The sequence below is a fragment of the Poeciliopsis prolifica genome, unplaced genomic scaffold (genome assembly GCF_027474105.1).
Source record: "Poeciliopsis prolifica strain line A6 unplaced genomic scaffold, Auburn_PproV2 SCAFFOLD168, whole genome shotgun sequence".
NCBI lineage: Eukaryota > Metazoa > Chordata > Actinopteri > Cyprinodontiformes > Poeciliidae > Poeciliopsis > Poeciliopsis prolifica.
The window spans coordinates 1-18,569 of NW_026562543.1; the positions used below are offsets into that span (position 1 = coordinate 1).

The 18,569-nt window shown below is 41.2% G+C and overlaps 1 protein-coding gene across 1 annotated transcript; it reads right to left on the reverse strand.

Annotated features, from left to right (window-relative positions):
• Positions 1-776: 776 nt before the first annotated feature.
• On the reverse strand, positions 777-16,326 carry LOC129356363 (matrix metalloproteinase-24-like; the record flags this gene model as incomplete). Its single annotated transcript, XM_055025956.1, is given in 8 exon segments — positions 777-824; positions 827-870; positions 872-935; positions 3,681-3,885; positions 3,974-4,073; positions 7,638-7,754; positions 8,037-8,185; positions 15,946-16,326. Coding segments are annotated over 8 exon segments (874 nt in total), but the record flags the coding sequence as incomplete, so codon positions are not given.
• Positions 16,327-18,569: the final 2,243 nt, after the last annotated feature.

The window sequence follows — 18,569 nt, forward strand, 5'->3', positions numbered from 1 at the left end:
CTCCAGTTTATGTATTTCCTCTCATTTTTCTGTGTGGTTGTGCCGAGCCGAAACGTCTTTGTTCATATCATCTGAACGCCGTTTATTGCTGTGAATAATGTCTGTCTGATCTACTAACGGCTCTTTGACTCCTGCAGCTTCACAGAGGAATAAAAACCCGGCCGTGTTTTTTCTCTGAAAGGTGGAAACGCCAGACGACCTGAGGAACTCAGTCAGGTATCTGCAGCGAACACTGAGCTGCAGAGAAAAGATGCTGCTGATCTCACGCTTCCTGTCAATATTTCCCTGAAATGTCAGCCGTGCATCATGACCTTTAAGGTGATAATCAGTTTTTTTTCAGGCTCTGCTCATTGAAATGAATAAGGGGAAATCTGACCCGACAGACATTTCTCCTCCTTCTCTTGTGTCTAATAAATACATTTTTCACCACATTTCCACCGGCGCCATGCCGATAATTCCTCGTTTGCAGACAGAAATCAGAGTCAGAGCTGATGAAGACGGCAGCCGTCTTTGTGTCTCTGGTGTAAACACGTTTTCCAGGCAGAAGCTGCTGGTTCCGATCCGTTTTCTTCCTTCAAACGGAGCCCGGCTGCCGAATATTCTCCATAATTCAGCTGCTCTCTGGGCTCCGGCATTAATAATTCAGTTTGCTGTTTTGACTTTTGCACGTTTTTGCTTTTAGATTCAGAGTGAAATGTTGTGTTCATGAACACCTCAAAGAGTCCCGCTTCGTCCTTCCAGTTAAATATTTCGCTACTTGTGTCGCGTTTCCTCACCGTAGATTTTCTGAATGCCCTGCAGGTCGTCCATCGGCAGCTTGAAGTGTGCGTGTCCATGTACTGATAGAAGGGAGCCATGATGGCGCTGGGGGTTGGAGTGCTCCAAACCCAAAGCGTGGCCTAGTTCATGCACCGCCACCAGGAACAAGTCATTACCTGGAGAGAAAGACGGCAGAAAATCAAAGATGGCGTCCGCTGATCTACAGCCGGTTTGTTAAATTTACAGTGAAATTTGTTTCTATCGCTCTTCTCTTCAAAGTAATACCAGTCCCAAACGAACACACTGCATCCTTAAATATATAATCTGTGGGAGAATAAATTATTCAGATCTCATAAAGCAGCAAACATGTTGGATCTGGAGAAGAGAAACATCTTCATATTGTTGTAGGAATTCTGCTGAGCAGCAGTTAAACAAGAAGGTTAACGCATTTTCCACTTAATAATAATGTGTAAAGTGTCCCACATCATCCTCCTATATTTAAGTTATATGCTAAATTCACCTGCTGATAACAGGAAATGGACTTCCAAAATAAAAGCTGGGTTTTCCAAACCTCTTCATAAACACCTGCTTTAGAATAACTTCCTGTAATCTCTTCATCATCGTTTCTTTTCCCCTTTTCTTGGCCAACATTTAAACAGAAAACAAAGAATGAGCTGTTTTAAAGGCAAAATGTGGGATGTTTAAAATGAATCTACAGCAACACTGATGCACCAGTCTCTTTTATTTTGATAGTACACTTCCATACAATACATATTTCCATAACCAGAAGTATAAACTTGCTTGACCTTTTTCTACTTTAGACTTTATTCTCCAATTAGAGAAACATCCATAAAAAATGTTCTGATCTGAACAGAGAAAATAATCCATGTTAATTAGATAATTTAACAGCAACTAAAGGTTTAGCAGGTTAATGCTCTCACTCCTTCATGCACTTGATATGAAGCAGGAAACGGTTAATGATTGTTGAGCCGTTATACCAGAAACATCCCATAATTTATTGTTTAAACATGGATCTTATATAATTGCTAATGTTGCATTAATCCTCCTTCTCCTGCATGATGTTCGCATCACTGCGGCTTTTGCATCTGAGAAAATGCTGCATTTAATCCTGATGTGTGAATTTCTACAGTGAAGAGGTGGATCATTTTCCATCTGAACCTCTTTCCTTCTTGTCCTGCTGGTTCTGAGGGAGAATGGCGGCCCGGCCGTTCTGAACCTATGTGGGATTAGATAATCTGGACCCTGAGCTGCTGCCAGATAATTAATAACTTCCAGCCGTCTGATGGAGGAGCTGAGACTCAAACACTTTATGAGCTCTCTAATCGGTTCCACTCTGCCTGAACCTAATTACAGCCCATAATTTTCTGCTCTTCTTGATGCGTTTGAAGATTACGGCTCCTTCAGCTCCCTGGACTCCGACTTTCTGCTCAGACCCTTGAATGCATCACTTCCTGTTGTCTCAAGCCTGCATTTTACTTTCAATTCTATTCAGTTTTATTTACATTTATGATCCACCCGAAGCATCAGGTCGTAACTACGGCAACACAGTCATCTAAAAGTGAAGATTATGGTTTTACAAAATGTGGAATCTTTCAAATCATTTCTGTTGAAAATGTCAAATCAGATTTAATAATAATTTTATTCACAATAAACAAATTAAAATGCTGTGGCTTAGTTTGCCTGTTCAAGGAGGAGCTGCGCCTCAGAGGCGGAGCTAAGTCCACCCAGGCGTTTTGCACTGCTGAATGGTTGACCTGGAGATTAAACAAACTAAATGAAAAGGTTCCCAGAGTGTGAACAGTTTTCCTCGCTTGAATAATATTTCTGCTGTTTGCACAAATTTAATTTTCATATTTTGTAAACTCTGTTGTATTTTAAAGAACAGGTTAAAAAAAAATTTTTATGTCTACCAAATAAATAAAATATAATAAATAAAATGTCTTTGTTGATAGTTGTATGAAGTAAACACCTCTTGATGAATTTCTATTTGTTTCTACAAAAGGAAGGAGGGAGCGGTTCTGGTTCCTGTGGGTTGCTTTGCCCTCAGTTTTGTCCTGCAGGTTAATAACAAACGTCACCAGACTCAGGTGGGAACATGAAGTTTTAATCCAAAGTGAAAAATGTGTCCCGTTTGTCCTTCTGAAGCGGATAGCATGAATCACGCTGCGCTATCTGCTCGCTAATCTTTCAATTACACCACGCATGAGTATGTGTGTGTGTGTGTGTGTGTGTGTGCGTGTGCGTGCGTGCGTGTGTGTGTGTGTGTGTGTGTGTGTGTGTGTGTGTGTGTGTGATAGAGACAGACTGAGCATTGCAGGTTGAAGAGCTTTTAGGGAAAGCAGAAACACATTTAAATGTGTCTCAATGAAACTCAGAGAAAGTTTTTGGTTTTCGTTTGCTGCCATTTTAAACTGTTAACTTTGTTTCCATGAAGGTTTTCCAGAAACCTGAAGAAGTGGATTAAAAATAATGAAATTCTAGCCTCAAATGTTCAGAAGACACAACCATGGTGGAAAAACGAAACACTTTGCTGCCTCCGCAGGATTTCAGAGGAAAAATGAATCAGGTAATAATAAACTGATCAGAACCAATGTGAACATTTCAATTCAATACCGTTTCAATAAGTAAATAAACAATCAAACTGAAATAAAAATGTAGTTCATATGAGACTTTTAAATAAAAATTAATAATGAATTAAAATAAAACAAGTAAATTAAGGATTTCAATTAAAATAAACAAAATATAAAAACAAATTAAACTGAACATTTTAATGAGAATAAAAAAACTTAAACCAAAAACTAATTTAAATGAAACATTAAATGACTCCCAGATGTAGAACAGTTCATGAAAACTATTAAAAACCAGATGTGACCTCTGTGACCCCTGGCGGCGGCTCTCACCGTCATGGTTGGCGTTTCCCAGCGTCCACGGCTCGTCAGAGTCGAAGTGGGTGTCTCCTCCAATGCCGGCGCCCGGGAAGTAGGCGTGGGCCAGGAATCCCCCCTCGCCATCAAACGGAGAGCTGTCGCCATGGAAACCAGAGGCGAAGAAGATGATGATGTCGGCGTCTTTCCCGTCACTCTCCACGTCTGAGTTCGGGACCTCCTGATTGGATCAGAGGGAGGAAAACTCAACAGTCAATGTTTTTATGACAATGAAAGGTGGAGATGAGGAGAAGCTGCTGGTTTCTGACCTGGAAGGAGAGCGGAGTGACAGCCTGCCACACGTTGAAGGCTTGGCGGATCGCTCGGCGCGTCTCCTTCTCCCCCACCTTGGGGGTGTAGTTCGATATTCTGGGGAGCAGAGGAAATTAGTTTTAGTATTTTTCTGACAGGAGTCACTTCAGCCTGAAAACGGACCAATCAGAGGACAGGAAGTGCAAAGTTTAGTTAACAAAATAAAAAACATAAATAATTATAATAAAAACTTAAAATTAAACAAAAAAATACATTAAACATTTAAATGTAAATAAATTACATAAAAATATCACATTAAATTAAAATGTACCAGACAGACAAATATAGTAAATATATTAAATCCCACAAATGCTGAAGAAAATAAAGAAAAAACATCAATGTGTGAATGTTTGGCAACTTCTTAGGAAAAATAGAGTTCAAACAATGGAAAAAAGATAAAATAAAATTATAAACGTGTCTGTTTTTATTTTATTCATTTAACCTGGTTAAATGAATGATCGTTATTTGATAATAATAAAAAATAAACTCTTAGAAAAACAGTTTGGGAAAACTGATAAAAGAAATGCTTGGCCAGAACTCTGCAGAACAGATAACTGAAACGCTTCGGCTCCACCGCTGAGCAGACGGGACAATTATGATCCCAATCTGTGTTTTTGAGTTGAATAATTTCTTTCTGATCTGCTGATGTTTCCATCTGAGGCTGCAGCTCGGTTAATGTGCAGCCTGATGCGCGCAGCTGCAGATAAACGAGCCAGAAAGGTCGTTACAGAGTAATTGCAGGAGAAGGAACGTGCTGTACATTTTTATTCACTTTTATCGCTCGTCTCAGAAACTCACAGAAAACGGCTGGAGAAGGAGACGGATGGAGGGATGGAGGGATGGAAAGGAAGGAGCTGCAGGAAAAGGTCCTGAAGAAGCTCAGCAGATTTTGATGATGTTTCAGATGAAAACCTAAATTCACCATAAATCTAATTAACGCCTTCAGAACTGATTTTTATCAATGTAGCAAAAAAATAATACTTTTCACTTCAGCACTAAAATACAGAAAAAAACATTTTATTTACAAGCAATTCAACAGTCAGTGCTCATGCTCATAAAAATCATAAAACAATGAAATAAAATAAATGACTTGTGAAACCACAAATAAGCTGCGAAACGCTAAAGATACGTTTTTTCTTTGCATGGTGACACTAAATAATTAAACGCTGCTGTTAAATGGACTGAACTTATCAAGCTTTTCCAGTCATTTTGGCCACTCAAAGCGTTTCCACTGGAGTCACATTCACACATTTGCTCACAAACACATTCACACACTGGTAGGCAATTTGAGGTTAAGTGCCTTGCTCACAGGCACATTGACACGTGGCAGGAGGAAGCTGGAACCGAACCTACAACCTTCCGACAGCCACAGTCGTCTTAATGTCCATTGTGATGGACGTTCAACTTTTTATATGTTTGTATTTCTATACAAATAAGTTTGACAAAAACGCATAAAAAAAGGAAAAACTATTTATTTTAAATCATGTCAGTGTTGGTCCTCCATACGCTCAGCCTCTGTTGTCAACTGGAAATATCATTTTCTCTCGTTTCGGCTCCAGTTGTGTGTTTGGCTTTGTGCTCTCAGAACATGAAGAGGGATTTACAGGAACCTGCAGCTCCGCCAAGACGAACAAGCACCAAAAAACTCCCACAGGAGTCAGCGGATGAAGGAGAAACTGGAACAAAACTCAGCAGGTGGGAATAAATACTTCATGTATGCTAAACGATCCGATGCAGCCAGCATCCTTCAAACTGTCACCAAACGCCTCAGAAGGAGCCTCGTTGAAAGAGACCGGGCTTCTGCGCCTCAGAAGACGAGCAATCGGATTTGAAATGATCGGAGCCAGCAGGCCCGTTTGGACTGATGGGAGGTGAAGCAGGAGGAGGAGACCCAGAGCAGCCAGTAATCGGAGCTGACTCTGCAGAGTGGGAAGCAGCGCCGCAGGGATGCCTTCAGTGTCCGCGGGAAGGTGGTAATTTTCACTAACCCGATGGAGCGCCATGCGGGACGAGGCGAGGCGGAGTGGGATTGATGCGGTCCAATAACAGATCATGTTGCCTGGGAGATTTTTAGTTTAGAGTGAGATTTCCCCTTGACAACAATAAATTTAAAGGGCCAGCATCAAGCTTGACATTTTGATCTTGACAAAATTTGATCCTCTAACCAGAAACAAACCTGGAGTGTCGCTTCGATTCTTTCATGCATGTTTGACAAATCCTTCAATCTCCATGGCAACCATTCAGCTGTTCACAATGCCTGGGTAGGCGTAGCCCCGCCTTCAAAACGCAGTTCCTCCCACACTCAGCTCCTTCAGACTAGCCAGCAGGAATTAGCAAACAGCCGGAGGAACTGCTGGGCTCATTACAGGAGCTGCTTTAAGAAGGACTCTGGTAAAATTACCAGCAAACGTTCCCTCGTGAATACGGTTTATTATTTTCAGCATTCATTAAACTATTTTCATCTAACTTTCTGCTGCCATGTGCTAACCTCCCCATGCGGCACCAGAAGGGCGCGTCTCTCAGGTGCACCACTGGAACCAACATCCCTGATATTAGTTCCTACCCACAAACTTCCAAAATAAATGTCCTCATGATGCAGGAAAATATGCACAATGCAAAATAAAAAGTAAAAATACATTTCTTATGCTCATATGGCTATTTAGCAGCAAATAGTTGTTTAACTGAAAATGTTACTTATTTTGTCAATATTTAGTTTTTTGATTAATTACAGATGGTTCAATTAACTCGATTAAACTCTTTAATCAAGTCCCCCCTCTACTATTATTATTATTTCCTTCTGAAAAACGTAGCACTAGGAGTAAATTATTAATTCATCTGTCTTAATAGTTTCCTTTCTGCGTCACAGCCTGGTTTACTGCTGTATGTTTATTTAATATAAACTGTCTCTGGCTCTGAGCCTTGAGGGCTTTCAGGAAGGATGGGAGTATTTATGGGTGTCGGTTCTGCCTAAAAGCCCGGTGCCGGTCCCACTGGGCCGGGCTTCGATCCTCAGCAGACTGCCTCATCAGTCGCTTTATTCACCAGCTGATGCTGTTTAAGTCACAAAACAAGGAGAAGCTGCAGGAGAACACTCAGATTCTTTTGGCTAGATTTCTAATAACGTTTGGTGGAGCCATGTCGGTTCTGTTCAGTGTCTCCTGGGAGTTTCCTAATCTGCTTTAGGGTCTTTTTACACCTGTGCAGAGAGCCAGCAGGCAGAGAATGGTGCGTTCAGGGTACTGTGGGACACTCTGGTCAACAGCACAATAATAATAATAAAGTGTTATCATCACAATAATAAATTTTGGTGGATGATAAATTAATTGTGATGAACGATAATGTTTTCATCTGGAAGTAATAAAATGGTAAAAGTGAATTAAAGGATTTTCCTAAATTCTAGTGGACATTTAAGACTGGAGCTGGAAGACATTTTAAATGAATAAAACAACAAATAAAATGAATTATGAAGTCTCTGTAGACAAAATTGATCTTCAATAAAATGTTAAGTTGAGACCAAAGCACCAGACTAAAGACTTTTGTCTTCCAGTTTTTTCATGTTTTAAATTTTGAACTGGTTTTCATTCACCATGTGATGAATTGATGAATTGCTTATTGCGTTACCTGTAGCTGATCCTCTTCTCCCTCCATTTCTGCCCCGTCAGCGCGTAGCGTTTGTTCCTCTGGCGCCGGCTGGTGTGAGGATGGTCGGGGACGCCGCAGCGAGGCCGGCGCATCCACCTGGACACAAGGCGCAGCTTTGGCTCAGAGCAGGACGGGACAGAATATTAACATCTGATTCAGCAACAATCAGCAGCTGCGGTCCAGGAACCACAGAGCTGCGCAAAGTGAATTACAAAATTAAATTTATTTGAATGGAAACACCCCTATTAAAATGCATCATCTTTATCTAATTTCTTATTTAACGGAAAGAATGTAATTGCAAAATTGCATTTTTTCGACATTAGTGGAATATAGATAAAGATTTGATCCCATTTGTCATGAAAACACAACGTGACTCACTCTATGGTCGTTTCGTCCAGGACTCCCGTCACCGGGATCCCGTAGAAACGCTGCATGGCCGCCACGGCGGACTGCATGGCCTTCTCCTGCCGCAGGTCCGACGTCCTGACGTCATGAGGCAGCAGGTAGCCGTAGTTCTTCAGCCACGTCTGGGAGACACGACCGGAAGGAGGGGAAATGTCAGGGAAGGGTTAAAAGGTCAACTACGAACCATCAGAAATCCATCATCCTGCAGAGACATGAATGGACGTCCAGCAAGCAGACAAGCTGGACCATGATGGACAGAACCATGTTTGGAAAAATTCAAACACGTTTTTAAAGAGACTGAAGCACAAACGGCGTTAAACACAAAGTCAACTTTCAAAGTCATATTTGATATGCACAGCATTTTTATAACAAGTGAAGGTAACATTTGTACTTGATTGTACTAAAAATCTTCAGTATGTGGCTGGAAAACACAAAATGCTGTCTGAGAGACACTAACGCTGAGAAATAATGTGAAACAGAAACAAGCAGTTGAAACTTTCCTGGTCTGAAGAAAAACAAGCAGGTTTATTAAAATGTTTCTAACTGGAGAGAAACCATCACAATAAAACACAAAAACTCATTATGATCTCCATAAACCTCAATAAAATCTTCCTCCTGCTGCAGAAACTCGGATCAGAAAACAACCGACGGGTTTTTCCTTCTGAGTCAAAGAAAATCTGATTCACATGGATCCACTAATCGATCCGAAATCCACAGATAGCACAAGTTCTGGAGCGTCTTCCTGTTTTCTTTCTCTTTAAAAGTCACTTCCAGCCAGGAACATCCTCAGGTTTTCAGCACCGTGCAACACGAGGTGAGCCAGACGTTTACTATCACAGCTAAAAAAACCCTAACAGTTTTACTTAAAACAGATTATTAAGCTGAAAAAGTTAATGATGGTGTCGTAAATCTACAAATATAGATGTAAACATGCTGCAACTAAAAATATGGAAATAATCTGTATAAATAAAAACTGAAAAGAGAAAAGCATCTAAACATTTTACTTTAATTTTGTAGTAATTTTAATATTTCTACATAACCCAGTATTGACATAAAACTGTCAGCATTTTTATGTTTTTTATCATTAATTTCTCCCTGATTAAACTCTTGTTATTAATATTTCATCAGGTTTTTTTATCTTCAGCATCTCATGTTATAATCATGTTTATAGGAACGTTTAATGAAAGAAAACATTCAGCGCCGTGCAAATGAAATAAATCTGTGGCTCATGTTCGCGCAGCAGTAAACAAACTTTAATGAACAGATTTTAAACTTTAATCACATTTATATCTCTGACCTGATTAAACCCACAAAAAGCTGAGAAAAAACCCAAATCACCTCAATCTAACGGATCCAACAGCAGCTGAATGTGACACAAACACCACAATTTAACAGCTGATTCTGATATTTTCACCAAAAAACTACAGAAAAACTCAGATCTATTTCATTCCAGATGTGGAATTAAGTCACATTTGATAGTTTTCAAAGCCTCCGCAGTTTGAACGGTAATGTTGCATCTCAACTGCATGACAAATTAAAACATGTTTAGTCATTTCCATTTGCACAATTAATTGGATTTCTCTTTCCAGCAAAAACTAGATGATGAAAGTTTTCAGTCTGATGTTTTGGTCTCAACTAAACCTTTTTTTTGAGACTTCATAATTCATTTTATTTGTTGTTTTATTTACTTTGGACTTTAAAAATGTCTTCCAGTTTTAAATGTTCATTAGTATTTAAAGTTTATTGATCTGTGAGGATCAATATGTGCCATTATCATTATATTAGACTACTAGAAAACGGTCTCAAAACATCTACATTATCGTTTATCACCATCACTTCTGGGGAAATTTATCGTTCGGCAACATTTGTTATCGTGACAGGCCTGGTTCTGGAAATATGAGAAATGATTTTCTGTTTCTGAATGCTGCAGAGCGCCGAGCAGGAAAACCCGATCCCATCGCAGCAATCAGGACAGAAAACAGCCGGTGAAGCCGAGCGGCGGCTGATTAATGGAGCCGATCTGCTGCAGCGCAGAGCGCCGGCCTGCTGCCCAGGATTCCCCCCCCAGGGCAGATCCTCAGACCGCCGCCGACTCTTCCTGTCAGGACTTCTGCACTTTGTCTTCCAGGGATCAGACGAGATCCGATTAATCAGTCTGGATGAAGCAGAGTTCTCTCAGTCAGACGAACCGGGTCACGGAGGACACGACCGGCTCACTGTCTCAATAAAAACCTCCAGAACCTGCTGAACCTCTGAGGCCTCTATGGCAAACAGTTTGCCCACTTTATTAATCAGAGACACAGAATCCCTTCAGAACCAGACAGAGACAGAATCGATGAGCAAATCACAGAGCAGGAGCTCTGATGTGGATCTTCCTCCTTTCAATCAGCCAGATCAGCAAATCTGATCTAAACAAAGACAAAACTAATAAGGTTCAAATAAACTATAATAATATAAACTAAGCTAAGTCAGAATCATTTAGATTATTCAGGCTGCCAGGCAAAATAAATGGGTGTTCATTTTTCAGATACTTTCGTCTTGTTTGTCATACATTTGTAAAAATCACAATTCCAAACTAAATATTTCATTCACAAGCTGTAAAGCCAGCAAGACATTTGGCTTGTGAATGAACTATTTAGTTATAAAGTTAACATTTTATTTCCAAGTCAAATATTAAACCTGCTCGTTTGCTACACCTTATCTACATATTTAGGTTGATACTAAATATTTTCACCACGTTATTCAAACATTTATAAAAAAACACTAAATATTTACTTAGGAGTCAAATAATTAGCTTTCTCACGGAACATTTTTAAGGATTTCCCTTTACTGTAACGCACGTTATTTTTCATTCTGTTTTTAAATATTTTATTTTTTGTCTTTGTGTGAATTTACTTGCTTTGATTGCCACTGTGTGACAATAAAGGAACTTCTATTTCTAAAACCAAACCCAGTAAAATATCTGTTGTCCTATTTCATTTTAAATGGATATATATGTCTAACATACAGGAAAAACATTTATTAAAAATACATTTTTGCTCATAATACAAATGTTTTCAGCATATTTGCATGAATATGTTCATATTTTGCATTAGTTTAATTAGTTTGAGCTTTAAATGACTATTGTTCACATTAATCTGAACTGAAAGGTGGTTTTGTGGCGGAGCCACCAGAGGAAAGGTTTTAATGCGGCGCCGCTGCATGTGCAGCAGATGACATTTATCTCTGCGGCGGCGTGGAGCGGAGTGCAGATCTGAGCACAGCTCTAATTATAAACGAACGGCAGGCGGAGGAGCAGCGAGCTCCTGAGAGCAGCGCAGGAGGATTAGGTCTGATCGGAGAAACCATTTCTCACCAACACGGACATTTAATTATGAAGCTGCTTTAGATCCTCAGGCTGTTTGTCTGAGGATCTGCTCACATCTTATTCAAACTGCTAATTAAAACAGAAAAATACAAAACAAACATTTTCTGTTGCTGGGATCAGCAGCAGGATGTGGTGAGATCTAACTTCCTGTTCACAGAAAAGCCAAAATAAAGAACCATAAAGGGAAATGAATGCTGGCCATTGGTCCCAGTGAGTCCAGTTTAGACTTCACTGGATGTTGAACTGGTTTAAAATGTCAGACAGGAATAATCTGAAGAGGTTCTGCTGCAAACCTGAGGTTGCTTGAATCTTCAGTGAGGTGGTGGCTCTAACGCTGGTTCTTATTCATGTCGCTGCTCTGATGTTCTGATTTATGGCAGTTTAAAGGAGATTTCTCAGAAACAATTGGATGATGGATCATGAAGGCGTTCAGATATTCCTGTTGAAACTGCTGATCCTGATTTCTCTACAGCTGAGCTGAGGATGAGGCCCAGATGATCAACTGTCTCCGTTTAAAAACAGTCTGACAAACTCTGGTTCACTCCTGCTGCACTTTATTTAATCATTTATTAATTTAAATAAGATTCAAACACTTCATTCTGTGCAACTTTAAGGTTTGGATTAATTTAGCTTAATTTTGTTAAGCCTATTTTATTTGAGTGTTATCATATTTTATTAGTTTTTCAGACTGTCTTGACCTAATTTAACATTCGTTTAGTGTATATTACATTTATTATTGGTTAGTTGATTTTGCTTTGTTTACCTTAGCTTTAGGTTTCCGTTGGTGACTTGTCCTAACTTCAGTTCAGTTTTGGTTCTCTGGCTTCAGCAGACTCTTCCTGATCCAGTTCTGATGTGAAACTCAGCAGTCTTCTCTAAGGAGTGCTGCATCCATTTTTTTAGTGTTTTGTTTGTAGTTAGCATGTTAGCGCTAATGTTTCTGATGTTTACAAGAGTGACTTTTTGTCCTGAAACCTCTTATTGTCCTCCTGTCCTGCTGTCCTTCAGGATTGCTCCTACATCATCATGCTTCCCTCTGTGACTCTGCAGCTTCAGGACTAAGAACACACTGATCGCGTCTGCAGAAATCTAATTAATTGATAACAGTTGAAGAATGTCGATTGTCTGCAGAGTATCACTGCTAGTAATCTATCTGTGTGTTTTGACAGCAGGTCAAAGCACTGTGTGTGTGTGTGTTTGTGTGTGTGTGTGTGTGCGTGTGTAGGTGTGTAGGTGTATGTGTGTAGGTGTATGCGTGTGCATGTGTGTGTGTAGGTGTATGTGTGTGTATGTGTGTGTAGGTGTGTGTGTAGGTGTATGTGTGTGTAGGTGTGTGTAGGTGTGTGCGTGTAGGTGTGTATGTGTGTGTAGGTGTATGGTGTGTGTGTGTAGGTGTGTGTGTGTGTAGGTGTGTGTGTGTGTAGGTGTGTGTGTGTGTGTGTAGGTGTGTGTGTGTAGGTGTGTGTATGTTTGGGTCTAATTTGAGGTTCTGTGAAGAATAAATTTTTAATTTCAGCCCAAAATTAAATGCAGGAGTCTAACATGCGGCGGCTGCTCTCAGACTCGTTGAGTCTGGAGTCGTTCCATCATCACTCCAGTCCTGCTTGTAAACGTGAGGTAGCGAGCGCTAGCGGTGAAGAAAGGGCCTAGCTAGCTGTCCTGGAACCTAAAAAGACTCAACAACCTGGCAATGGAAACTGGTTCTGTTCCGTGGAACCAATATTTTACATTAAATCAATAAAACTATGGACAACTCTGACCATCTACTTAGAAAACAAGAAGCAAGCCACAAACTTAAAACTAGCTCTCGCCTCATTCCTATCTAACCGATAAACTTAAGAACATTACAACTCAGTCATAATGTCTGAGTAGTCTACCCACCTCTGTGTAATACATAGAAAAACATCGGTGATATTTACTGCTGAACTAGCAACGTTAGCTTAGCTAACATAGCTTTCATCTGCAAGCTAAGACAGAGACGTAGCAAATTAAAAACTAGTGGATGAAAATCTTGTTAATGTAAATAAGGAAACTAAATGTTTATTTGCTTAACTCAACATTTAATTTTGAAATTAAATATTTATTTTCCAAACTAAGCATTTAGAGCAGATCTAGATATTTAGTTAGCTAGGCAAATACTTATCATGCTAACTAATATTTAGGATGCTAGCTGAATGTTTAGCTTATAGCTGAATGTTTAGCTTAAAGCTGAATGTTTAGCTTATAGCTAAATGTTTAGCTAGGCTGATAGCTTGCCGATCGGGGTGAATGGAATATAAAAGCTGGTTTTGTGGACCACGACTCAAATTGCTGCTGTGAACTGAACTGTTGCTCCATGTTTTCATTTTTATAATCATTTCTTTTCTGCTGACATGTCAACGTGTTAGTTGAAAACATCGGATGTGACGTTTTAAGACGCTTCCTCGTGTTTCCATATCGACCGTCTCCTCTGTCCGGGTTCAGCTGGTTTCAGACAGAACAAAACCATCATGAAACCCGCAGTGACAGCTCCTGTTGGTTCCAGCTGCGGCTGGAGAGAGGAAGCGCCACAACAAGGCTGTCAATCTGAAAACGTTACAAGTGTGTGTATTTATCTCCAACAATGACTAATCAGGACAGCGGCCTTGAATTCACACCCACCCACCCAGTCAGCTGCAGCAACAGCAGCCGCTGCAGCTGCTGCAGCAGCAGCCCACTTCCAGTCCATCTTCAGCTCTAATGCTGTGTTTACAACCATCATCTTTCCCAGAAGTCTCCCCTCCTGGGAGGGAGGAAACCCGCCTGACACCGACTGTAGGGCTCAGACACACTTTCAGCTCATTACCTCCATTATGGAGCAGATATCTGCAGTTAGGCATCATTTCCTGCTGCCACGTCACTATCACAGAAACACAGGATGTTTCCTGTAGCATGTTAGCCCTGTAGCAATCATTAATAAAATCCTCCAGAGGAACCTGCAGGTGTTGTGCTAAGCTAAGAGAAAAGAAGCTAAACTAAGATCAACAGGCCTAAGTTCAACAAGAACAGCTAATCTGAGCTAAGACAGCCCAAATGAAGCAAAGCTAAGCCTTAAATTAAGTGAAACTACTGCAAACTTAGCTAAAATAAGCTAAACTAAGTAAATCTGAGCTGAAATACATAAGGTCCAGGTCCCTCTTGAAAATGAGATCCAGATCTCAACGGGGTTTAAATAAGTTAAGCTAAAATTCTGGACAAATACAACCAGAACCAACATGTTAGCGGAGCGCTAGCGGGACAAATGACTCGTGGTCTTTAGCCAAAACTAAAGAGAAATCCTCCAACTCAAAGCTGATTGTAATTTCCAGTCAGATCAATTACTGATCTTTAAAAAGCCTGACCTGCCGCTTCTGATTTTTTGGAGTGAAACGTTGCTAAATATAGCAAGAAAGTAGCTGAGCTGGTAACAGTGGTGCAACGTCTGATAACTGCAAAAGTGCCGACATGACCTGGTCGGTCAGAAGTTTACCGAGGTCAATAAGATCGGGGAAACGATCGGCCTCACATTGACGTATCAACCGATCTCCGATCTCCTTAGATGAAGGAAATCTCTGATAAATCGATGCTCTCCTCAATCTGACGATACATTTTTGTCTCCCTTTGGTGAAGGAAGTTGCGCTCAGGGACTTAGCAGGTTTTTAAATTGTCTCCTTCAGTTTTTCTTGGTGCAGCGCCCCCTCAGGTGAGGAGGGGAACATTTATTTATTTAACTATTTAAAATGGAGCAAATGTTGTGAACCGAGTCAGAGTGAAAACATTCTGAGTCTGAACCACTGGAGAGCAGAGCTTCATGTTCTCCATGGAGCTGGGGCCACTCTCCAGCCCAGATGAGACCCTTATGGGATCCACACCCCCCCCCACCCCCCCCTACACACACCACACACACACACACACACAAACACAGATGGACTTGGATTTTCTGCTCCAGCATCCCTCAGGAGTTTTTCCCTCCAGTTTGCCGCCTCTCTAACTTTGTGATGTTTTCACGGTGGAGCTGAGTCTGTCTCCTCCTCTGGTCTCAGACTGCTGTGGAGAAAACATCTCCTCCTTTGTTCCACTGCCACAGGCGCTCTCTTTGTCTCAATCAAAGCATCTCCAGCAACAAAACAGGAAAACAGCAGCAGCAGCACCGATCCAGATCACCAACATCTCCATCAGTTTCCCCCATTCACCCCGACTCAGCAGATCCATGAATTATGGAGGAGAGGCTATATTTGGACTGGAGCCTCACTTTAACCTGCCTGTTTCTGGTCAACATGTGTCTGAATGTAGAGAAGCAGCAGCAGCAGGCGGGGGAGGGGGAACAGAGGATCTGAAGGACTTATTAAAGCTGCCAAACAGGCGGAAACAATCAGGCTTAATGAGCAATTAAGCTGTTAGTTTGTGACGTTGTTACTGACGCTGAAGCGTCAGAAAACAAAGCGCTGAACCGGTTCTAAGTCCGGATCCGGTTCAGTTCCCGATGTTATTCTCTGCTTTTAGAAAACCTCCTCTTACCTCCACTATGAAGGTCTTCTCCTCCCCGCACACCGACACCACGCAGAGCAGCAGCGGGAAGCAGCAGGTCTTCCAGCAGAACCCGGGGATCCCGGCTCTCCGCCTGCGCGCCGCCCCGCCGCCGCCGCCGCCGCCGCCAGTCGCCATGGCTCTGTCCCCCGGATCCCCCCCGCCACCTCCTCCGCTTTCCTCCGGGGCTTTCCAGGCTCCTGCTCCGCTCCTCACAGCTGGAAACGCGACTCCAGCTCGGGGTCCATCCCGGTGCGTTGGCCGGGTTCCTCGCGGTTCGGTTCGGCTCGGTTCGGTTCACCAGTTCAGGAGCAGCGGAACAGCTACACGACTCGGGCTACAATCAAACACTGATGCACTGAGGTTTGTCGCTCTGAGTACCAGTGAGGAGGAGGAGGAGAAGGAGGAGGAAAGTGATGGATGTTGTTGCAGGAGCGCGTCATCAGCAGAGGGGGCGCTGCAGAGTCACTTCACCCAGATTGGCTGATCAGTCCAAATGAATTAAGACTCAGAATTACCTGATAGTTTCAAGTTTTCTGGATCAGGAGGTCTTTGTGGTTTCTGATGGAGATTTTAGGTTTCAGTTCAGGTTTTCTGCTCGTTTCCTCCCACTGGACAGATTCACACTGAACAGATTCCTGACTGAACAGATTCACACTGAACAGATTCCTAACTGAACAGATTCCTGACTGAACAGATTCCACACTGAACAGATTCCTAACTGAACAGATTCCTGACTGAACAGATTCACACTGAACAGATTCACACTGAACAGATTCCTAACTGAACAGATTCCTGACTGAACAGATTCCACACTGAACAGATTCCTAACTGAACAGATTCCTGACTGAACAGATTCCTTGATTTAAAATGATTTCTTGATTTGAACTGATTCCTTGATTTGAACTGATTCCTTGTTTTGAGCTGATTCCTTGTTTTGAACTGATTCCTTGTGTTGAACTGATTCCTTGATTTGAACTGATTCCTTGTTTTGAGCTGATTCCTTGTTTTGAACTGATTCCTTGTGTTGAACTGATTCCTTGTGTTGAACTGATTCCTTGTTTTGAACTGATTCCTTGTGTTGAACTGATTCCTTGGTTTGAACTGATTCCTTGTGTTGAACTGATTCCTTGTGTTGAACTGATTCCTTGTGTTGAACTGATTCCTTGTTTTGAACTGATTCCTTGTGTTGAACTGATTCCTTGTGTTGAACTGATTCCTTGTTTTGAACTGATTCCTTGTGTTGAACTGATTCCTTGTTTGAACTGATTCCTTGTTTTGAACTGATTCCTTGTGTTGAACTGATTTCTTGTTTTTGAACTGATTCCTTGTTTTGAACTGATTCCTTGTTTTGAACTGATTCCTTGTGTTGAACTGATTCCTTGTGTTGAACTGATTCCTTGTTTTGAACTGATTCCTTGTGTTGAACTGATTCCTTGTTTTGAACTGATTCCTTGTGTTGAACTGATTCCTTGTGTTGAACTGATTCCTTGTTTTGAACTGATTCCTTGTGTTGAACTGATTCCTTGGTTTGAACTGATTCCTTGTGTTGAACTGATTCCTTGTGTTGAACTGATTCCTTGTGTTGAACTGATTCCTTGTTTTGAACTGATTCCTTGTGTTGAACTGATTCCTTGTGTTGAACTGATTCCTTGTTTTGAACTGATTCCTTGTGTTGAACTGATTCCTTGTTTTGAACTGATTCCTTGTTTTGAACTGATTCCTTGTGTTGAACTGATTCCTTGTTTTGAACTGATTCCTTGTGTTGAACTGATTCCTTGTTTTGAACTGATTCCTTGTGTTGAACTGATTCCTTGTGTTGAACTGATTCCTTGTTTTGAACTGATTCCTTGTGTTGAACTGATTCCTTGTTTTGAACTGATTCCTTGTGTTGAACTGATTCCTTGTTTTGAACTGATTCCTTGTTTTGAACTGATTCCTTGTGTTGAACTGATTCCTTGTTTTGAACTGATTCCTTGTTTTGAACTGATTCCTTGTGTTGAACTGATTCCTTGTTTTGAACTGATTCCTGAATGTCTCTCTGGACGCCAGCTGTTTTAACATGGAGGTTTTATTTATTTTTTTTATTTTGCCTGATTGTTTGTTGATTCACACAGGAGAATCATTCAGACAGAACATTATCTGAACATTATCTAACATTATCATATCTCTGTTGGGTGCAGCTTTTGGATATTTTTTTGCCCCTTTCTGTCCCTTCCGGTCAATCAGTGGACATCTGGGACAGATCCATTATGCAGCAGCCGTCTCTCCTCCTGAAGCTGTCGTGGAAGAGGCAGGTGACGGGAAACGGCCCGCAGTGACGTGAGCGGTGGCTCCATTAGACACGTCTGAAACACTGATTTGATTATCAGGTCCACCGCTCCGTCATTAGCTCCATTTCCTGCCTTACTGGTCGCTCTGCTCTTTAGCCCACAGGAAGTCATCCTCCAGAAAAATGTCCAACTGTTCAGGTACTGAGGGATTTATCACGTTACTGAACTGTCCAGGTCAAACTTCAGCAGAAAAACATCATAAAAAGACAGGAGCTGAATCACAGGCTAGTTGCTCTGACTGAGTTTTATTCCTCCTCCAGGTGATGATTGCTGTTGATTTCC